This window comes from Stegastes partitus, unplaced genomic scaffold, assembly GCF_000690725.1.
Source record: "Stegastes partitus isolate 25-593 unplaced genomic scaffold, Stegastes_partitus-1.0.2 Scaffold181, whole genome shotgun sequence".
NCBI classification, from domain to species: Eukaryota; Metazoa; Chordata; class Actinopteri; family Pomacentridae; genus Stegastes; species Stegastes partitus.
Window position 1 is genome coordinate 193,673 of NW_007577912.1, and position 9,178 is coordinate 202,850.

The following is a 9,178-nucleotide window of genomic DNA, read 5'->3' on the forward strand; positions in this document are numbered from 1 at the left end:
AAACAGGAAATAGTAATCCAACATTCTGCATCAACATCAGTTATTATTAGTTATTCATAGATGGGATATTTATTCTTCGAGCTTAACGTGACATGTGACAGGCCTACAAGTTACAACTACCCCAGCAAGACGGTGAAAAAGTCAAAATGAAATTTATAGTCTAGAATATATTTAGAAATTGCAAAGATGAGCTCCAAAAAGTCAAGTGCCACATAGAGCTGGAGAATTTTGGAAAAATGTCAAAGTTTTACTGCCAGATATTTGGTCATTTTTTTAAGTCTGTGAGGAGGCATTACTACATGAGGCCCCGTCAAAAGTGTGACACGCAAGAACGAGGGCGAGAATCTGTAAAACCACTGACATGACACTTAAAGAGTGGCTATTAAACAATCTGATGGGCTTATGTCTGTCGAAACACAGCGTGAACACCTGAACCACAAACCAATTAATGTGCACAACTAAACCACCTGTGAAAGTTAAAAATGCTTTGTATACATCTGACTGCAGCTTTTGCAGTTTGGTCACTGCTTTGTCTCAAATTGTGATTTCAATTTGAAAACAATCAAATCCACAAGTTCGGCAAAAGAACTGAAGATTGGAAGTCGTTTTTCACAGCTGTGGTCTGTCTTCTGAAATAATAATAATAATAATAATACTAAAAGTTTTGACCTGATTTCAGCTTTGAAGCCCCAAAAATAGTATCAGGGTCAGCCTTAGGTTTTAACAAATATAACTCTGTGATCGTACAATCTGTGCCTTCACTATTTTGTAGTTGACACAAAACAAGAGGTGAGATAAACTCAGACGTCCACACTTGCACGCACAGCCGTGTCCCATTTCCAACCACCAGTTAACCTACCACGCATGTGTTTGGTTTGTGGGAGGAAACAGGCAAGAACGAACATGCAAACTGCAGTTCAGTAGAAAAGCCCGGCAGGTTTGGCTCGTGATGATTTGGACTGTTAACTCGGGCAAAACAGCCAACCTGTAGACATCACTTAAGGCTCTGTGAACCTGAACCTGTGATTTTACTTTAGAGTTAATGAACTGATTACTCCAAAAATACTACTGAAGTTGCAGAACTATGCTAAATAAATCCTTTTTATTTCATCCTTAAATACACCAGCGGAGCCACGCGAACGCTCTGATGTTACTGGCATCAGAAGCCAATTATCTTCAGTTGATCTGTGTGTTAGATGTACTGAGTGAGCTATGTAGGTCTTTACAATCAATATTTATAAAAGAAAGACATGAAATAAAATGAAATAAAAAACATCACGCACCGAGGAAACGTGACACATCCGGCACAAAACGTAATGTCAACCGCTGATTTGTCAAGTTTCCGTTTTCGCGTTGCGCATCAATGACGACTTTCCAAGAGATACAAACTGTATGCGGCTGCTCGCTTGATCTTCATTCCTGCTGTGAAACACTAGCTGGAGGAGTTAGAACATCAAACACCAGGAATAAATGAAGTCACTCCATCTTCCGTCTTTTTCTGGAGTCTTTTATGCCGGGCTTTTTCACCTCATGCTGTTTCTCTGAGGTGTGTATGTTGGCGTGTGCGTCTGTAATGTGTGGTGAAGGTGGAGAGGAGGAATCTCCCATGATCCTTTGCAGCGTGACTTCCAGCAGATAAGGAAGATATATAAAAAAAAAAATACTTTGAAGTTTTTATTCAGTTCTTAAGAGGTTAGAGGAGGGAGGAGGAGGAGGAAAGGTGGGCTGGAGAACCAAACAAGGCACTGCAGGTAGAAACCAGATTGAGAGAGAGAGAGATACAGGTGTGATTGGTTAATGAGATGAAGTCATTCTCTGAGCTCTAATCCTAATCTACATCCCGTCTGTTTGTTTACACCCCGGATTGCTGGAGTAACAAGATTAGCGTGACGTCGAAAGTCAGTCGAAAGTGCCTCCGTTTGGAGCTCATCAGGTTTAAAAAGAAAAGCCGTCGCATCACCCGAAGACACAAAACAAACATCCTCGGCGGCGTGGGGAGCGTGTCGGCCTCCCCCCTCGAACCTTTTTGTACACACATTGATTTATACACACCTACAACGGCGCGAGAAAAATGGAAACCCACGCCGTCGCTCTTTGTACAGAGTCACTGTCACAGTGGGTGAGCACACAGTATAAAAGCTCAGGTCTCCAACCGTCACTTCTGCTCCACTCTGTGTGTTTGTGTGCATCTTTCAGAGTGACTAGTGAATATTTAAAGAGCATGCGGAGCACTTTGCCCGAGGAGGACCAGAGTGGATGTGTTCTGTCATCATAGAGAAAATGATTGGTCGCCTCCCCCACCACCACCTCCCTTTGTGCCGCGTCTTCGCCGCAAACTCGCGGAGAGAAGGCGCGTGAAATCGGACACACAACTTTGCGCAGGAAATGGTTTGTTGCCGAGGAGACGGTCGATGAGACGACGGGCTGAAAGCGTCGACCTCTGTACACGTATGTGTGTGTGTTTGTGTTCCCGTGACCAAGATATGATTAGTTGCCCTCTCAACTTGTCCTTGCATCCATCAGGCAGAAAAATTACCTCTCCCCTGGGGATGAGAAGGAGCTGTGATTAATCAATTAGCCGATCGATACGCCTGTCAGTCAATAAGGTGTCCCGTCAGTCAGATTTCTAACCAATGGCTGGACGGGGAATGCGTCTTCCTTGCACGGTAGTGTGAGGGCGAGAGGTGCTTCCTCAATTCGGGGAAGTGCAACTCCCATAAGCCCCATCAAATATTCACAGGCATCAGAAAGAGAAAAAAAGGAGAGAAGGGGGAGACAGTACAAAAGCATGATATAAAATAAAATAAAAAAAAGAGAGAGAGGCAGCGGAGGAGAGCGATGTGGCAGAACAGAGGGAGGAAATACTGATGAGGAGGCAGCGGATGATAAAAGAGTGACAACAAAAGCTAAAAGGAGGGAGAAAGAAAGAGAGTGGAAGATGAAGAGGGAGGGAAGTGGAGAGAGAATGTATTTAATTATTCAGCATTACCCATGTTCTCTATTTATGGCCCTTTTAAAGCAGCCAGTAGAAGCTATATATACACGTACTGTAGGCACAGGCTGCTCCCTTAAGCACAGCTCGCTGGGGAAGTTTCAACCCAAAAAAACACAGAGGGAGGGAGGCGGGGAGGGAGCGGGAAGAAAAAATATGATTTGATAGGAGAAAATCCACAAAAGCGAAAAAAAAAAAAAAAACGGATGAAAAAGTGAGGGAGGGAGGGAGGGATGAATAGACAAAGGAGTCATAACCGCCACGGATATGTAAGATGAGAGAGGGAGACAGAGGGAGGCTAAAATTATCTTTTCACTGCGGCTACTCGTCTATCACCGCTCTTGGCCGGACTGCTTCTTTTCTGTCAGGGAAACAATGTGGAACAACTTTTTTTTTTTTTTCTGTGGAAATGCAGATTTTAGGGACACGTGGGAAGGAAAAGAGAGCAACGGAGGGGAAAGAAAGAGAGAGAAAGCAAGAGAGGAGAGAGCACTAAGGAGCAGATCTGTATCATTTAACTAGATGGGGTAATGGAATTGTTGATAAACCTGTTATCGCTTGCTCCCAGACCCGCAGAAGTGCAGCTACGTGGCACATTACTGGCCTTCGACCACCAATAACATAAAACACTGACCATTACTGAACACACACACGCCGAAGGATGCATGCATGGATAAACCTACATCTCTGGCTTCATTACACATAGTGGAAAAACTACCGCAGCAGTTTTTTTGCTGCAGAAAGAATTGAGCAAACCGTGACAAAACACCGTCTTCCGTGTTGTTTTTCTATCATCTTTCTGTTCAATTAGGCTTTAAATGTCAAAAAAAATGTCATCTTCCGAGGAGATGCGGCTGTTTTTAGCTGCTAACTGATGCATTTTTCACTCCGTCCAACAGGCTTATTAAAGTTTCAATAAGCTCAGACGGAGACGAAATTTGTTTAACCGCAGAAAAGCTTTTTGCTTTCAGTGAAATGAAAACAGTAAACACAGAGCTGATAACACTGACATTTGCTGTTCATTTGCATATATTTCGCAATAAATTAACTTGTGTAGGTTGTGTATGTTTTCTGGTGATTTTCAAGTTTGTTTTTTTTAAACTGCTGTGGTGTGAAAGAAAATATCAAGGCCTAACTTGTTAGCTGTGATCACAGAAACATCAGAGCAAAAGCAGTCTCTGGCCACCGAATGTATTTTTGGAATCAGAATGAGCAGTAAAATCAGCCCGCCTGACTCTAATCTTCACATCTGAAGCAAAAAAAATTCACCTGTGTTCACATTTCACAGCAACACCGGCGAGAGATTCGCTGATCCAGACGCGGTAATACTACAGTTCCAAGGCTATATACAGAAAGATATTCCTGTGTGTGTTATTTTTCCCAAATAACAAGTGTTTAAAAATGATTCAGAGAGAGCTGGAGCAATTCCAGTTCACTAATACCCACCAGGCTGAAGGTCAATTTATCATCTCAGTGAGTCAGAGATTCACCTGCTCGCAAGACGCTGATCCTCTTCAGGCGGCTTGCCGACACGAGGGACCTCAACCGCATGAGAAATTTAAAATAGATGACATTTTTGCTCAAGTGACTCTGCTCCTTATCTGTATGTATGAGTCCAATCTTTTCTAGTTTACATTTCTACAGCACCGAATGGGAAATATTCCAAAACCGACGACAAAGCACTTTGTTTTCTGCCTTTTATACCACGATTTAGAATTTAAAATATGTAAATATTTCTGTCAAGGCTGCAAATACTTTTTCATTACATCTTCCAATTGCTTGTTTAGAATCCCAAGATATGTGGTGTCCGTTCACATGCGGCAAACAAAAGCAGAAAAAAACCTCATAACTGAGCAGCTGGAACTAATGAATAGTTTTCCTGATACATTTTTATTCACAACTGGTTCATTTTTCACTGCAATGTAAAGTCCTGCACCTCTATGGAAACAGCGCAAGTATAGTACAGAGAACTGTTGTTCAGAATCACAAAGTTAGAATGAATCATGAATCATAAAAGAAAGACAAAAATTGGATTGCTCTTATTACAAAAGTTAGAAAAAACTGGAATCAACCTGTAGAACATTTTTAGAGATGTTGCCAATGCTGGGAAAAAATGGTGACTCCTCATACATATATATTTTATTACCTACATTTTTGATTTGTTTCCATACTTGTCTGAACACAGCCTGCAGTTCAGCACAACTCAGCCAATTTCCTGAATTTTTCCTCATGTGACTATTGGTCACAGCTGAGCCACTGACGGCTTCACGGTTCTGTTAAGAAGTGCAGAATTATTTGTTTTTTTAAAGAATCTGATTCAAGCAAACGATCTATTTGTGGTAAATTATTAAATGAGACCCAAGAATATAGTCATTTTTAGGGATGTACGATATATCGACGATCACATCAGTATCGGTCAATATTAGTGTTTTTTCCCATATATCGGTATCGGTCCGAAGAACAAATTTAGCCGATGATTGTCTAACATTAGTGCCTTCGTCTCTACATTTGATATTGCTGCTATTTCATGGATGTTTTTACTTAAATGGTCCTGGACTTGAACGTTAAATATGTTTAAATATGTTTAAATATGTTTTACCTTTGTAATAAAGAAGACTATGTGGTCTCTGCTTTCAGTATTTATTTTATTTATTAAATTGTTGTTCCATGCTGCTTTCATTCTGTACAGCACTTTGGTCAACCCCGGTTGTTTTAAATGTGCTCTATAAATAAAGTTTGAGTTGAGTTGAGTTGAGTCTCATTTGGGCTTCTTTTTAGTTTTTTACGTTCTCACAGTGCTTACTTATACTCATTTGTCTGAGTTAACAAATACTGAATATCGATAATATCGGTTATCGGTGATACCAGAAATCTTAATATCAGGTATCGGTATGGGCCAGAAATGTTAATATCGTGCATCACTAGTAATTTTGACCAATACTGCGATTCAAGTCACGTTCAAGGACTGTTGGAATGATGAAAATCGGATGATTAGTTCTGTTTTTACAGTTTCTAACTCTGATAAATTGAAAAAGTTAACATGCCATTCAAACCCGCTGGCAGGTTTTTTTGGATTTGGAAGGTCGTTCATCATAATAGGTGCTGCTTAATTTCATATCTGGGATTTAAACTACTGCTTTAGTTTCTTGTATACTCCTACAAACAGTTAGACGTGTGCATTTCATTTTTTAATGAGCCTAATTGGGAGAAAAATTAGTATACTTTGCACTATAAATCATCAGTTTAAAAGCAAATTGCTGAATCTAATCAACTTTTTAGGAATATCGCACACTTTCAAAATGTTAAATATTGAAATTCTCGTTGCTGTCAACCAACCGCAGTAGAAGAACACACGATTGCATAGACTCTTATGGACTGTATATCACCCGGTCAAAAACCCGTGCGGATCAGCTGTACGGGCTTCAGACCCACCAGGCCGGTGCTGTTGCTATAGGCATTCTGTGGCTCGTTAATGTATGGGACTGGCTGAATGTCAGCCGGTAAATGAGCCGTGACTTTCACCAAGACAGCGGAGCGCAGAGTCAGCAATAAATGGATACACATAACTCTCCTGTTCCCTATTCCTTCTGTGCTTTTTCCTTCCTTTTCTCTCCCTATTACAAACAAGCGCGTACACGTGAGGATGCCGGATTATTTCTAGCGGCGTAGAGAACGCGTGTCTGACCTCCGTCTGACCTTTCATCTGGTTCAATCAGCTGTACGAATAGCTCCTCTCCATCACCACCTGACCTTGACTCTCTGCTCCATTAGGCACGCTCTCCCACACTCACAATATACGGTGCACACACACACATGGGACTTTCACATGCCGTCCATATATTTGCACTAGAAGGACACTCATAAAACTCCGCCAAAAACAACAATCCACTCTTCTTTGATGTGTGAATGTATAACCAAAACCAGATCTGCACCGAGTTCTTCCTCCTTTGCCCACCTCTCCGCCAAGTTCCATGAAAATCAGCCTGGTAGTTTGTTGCACTACCCTGCTGACAGACAAACAAACCACTCATAATCTCCTTGGCAGAGGTGACAAACACAAGTTTATTCCAGCGAGAGGTGATTAAACAGGCTGCTGCCACATCCTGCAGAGTGGCAGGATAAAGCAGCAGATTCAGGAAAAGGAAGCGAGGACCAGAAAGCGATGCGCTGTCATGGAGGGAAGAGGAAGCTCAGGCAGTGACATGGACTGAGAGATACTGCTCGAACAACTGCGGGAAACAGCTGAGTCCATCTGACAGCGAAAAAAACGCTCAAACCACAGTCATGTTACCGCGGTAGATCGACTTGAGCATTTCCTGTGTCATAGAGGAACCCCGAAAATATCTCGTCTACAAGGGTAAATACACAAAACCACTGCAGAGACGTATAAATGAGCAGTACTGAGAAAACGCAGAAGAAGGGGCGAGGGGAAATTTCTTAAAAGTAGTTTAATGCGCCCCAGATTCTGCTTCTTCCTCTCTGCATTTAAGTATCTTTTACATTCGCTCCATTTCTCTCGAGCTTGTGGGCTGCTTTTACCCGGTGCATTCTATCCTATACTCTGCTTCACAATGCACAATTCTGTTCTCTATTCCACGTAGGCCTGCTCGAGAGAGTAAACAAAGGCCGATAAGACGGAGGAGCCTGCTATCAGAGTGACAGGCTAATATGTATCAAAGTCTGTTTATGTGACTATCGTACCTTGTACACTTGCCCGTAGGTGCCATTTCCCACCAGCTCGACCAGCTCAAAGATGCCGGCGGGATCCTGTGAATGCAGAAAACAGAGGGGAATGGTTAGCATCAACGTATTCAGCTTATGTTTGATTTGAGAACGAGCTGTTGTTTATGTGTGTCTGGTTCACAAGCATTACAGAGCATTTCTATTCTTATCTGTGTGATTCTGGGTACAGCAAGGTCAGGAGTGTTTTCAGCTGCAACCAAAGACTGTATATGAATGACGGATGCAACCACTGTGACATCACCCATTGGTTTATAAACTACTGTTTTGAAGCTTCACCATTTTGCTTTTTCTTGGGTCAGACATGGCCGGCGAGGGCTGGATCGGACTGAAAACCTGAGTACACCATGCATGCCTGTATGGCGTCGATCAAAAAGGTAGCCATGCCTGAAAGCAAGCCCCGCTTTGTCATCTATTTCCCTCAAAATGGAACCACCATTCAAAAAATTAACATCATGCTTTCATGAAGAAGACTTGAAACTACAGATTGAAACCATAAACTCATTATTAAAATGTTTACTGAGATAGTAAATCAAGTAAGAAGTTCAAGCATTTTCACCTCGATTTCTACCGAGCCAGACCTGTTTTTGCAACCAGACGAGTCGCCCCCTGCTGGTTGCAAGAAATAATGCAGGCTTGAGGCAATTCTGTAATGATTTTACTCATCAACCATAAAAGCTACACCCATTTTTTATGAACAGTTTTTGGGTCCAACCCTTCAATGCAGGCTGAAGTTGCTCAACAGCTACAGGAAAGACTGCTAAGAAATGTCAATCACACATTCATTATCCCCAGAAGATGAATCCTTTAGTGACTTTAGTGATCGTCTGAGGTTTCTTGTAGGGCCACGGACATCTACTGGTACTATTGAATTTTTTATAGGCCCGTCTAACTCAGACTGGCTTTTAATCTAGTGCCATCATGAAGTCAAAAAGCTAAATGCCCAGTGCTTTGGTGTGTGACCGAAATACTTGCAAAATGAATGCATGCTGTATTTATTTACCTGCTAAACATCACCAGCTTACCGGTGGGGTGAGTACAGCCTCTTACAGCCACTACAGCTGACGACTTTTCAGCCGTACTGCCACAGTGGGCATCTATTCTGAACAGCAATAACAGTTAAACTCAGCCTCCTAGAGCCACCGTAGCTGCAGATTCTGTCTTTTTTAGCCAAACTGCCACAGTGGGCATCTATTCTGAATAGAGCGGTGGTAGTTAAACTCAGCAGTGATGTCTCGCTCAACTCGACTGAGCTTTCCAAGTGTTGATACACTGGTCTGAAATGCAGCACTGGATTGTTTTAGGCCTGCGTCCAGACCAGCTAATAATTTAAGCTCACAGTCGCTAGGTTGCCAACACGGAACCCGACGCATCTCTCGACGAGAAGCAGCTCGAACGGAGGAGAAAACCCGCTGACCCCCGCGAACGCACACACACACACACACA

General features: G+C 42.3%; 1 protein-coding gene across 2 annotated transcripts in view; it reads right to left on the bottom strand.

The window, feature by feature from the left end:
* Positions 1-9,178, bottom strand: part of tnika (TRAF2 and NCK interacting kinase a) — a 72,335-nt gene that overhangs the window by 51,281 nt on the left and 11,876 nt on the right. For both annotated transcript variants that reach the window (XM_008280094.1, XM_008280095.1), the window contains exon 2: positions 7,694-7,759. In XM_008280094.1, coding sequence (XP_008278316.1) covers positions 7,694-7,759 — 66 coding nt within the window. The remainder of the gene's footprint in view (positions 1-7,693; positions 7,760-9,178) is intronic.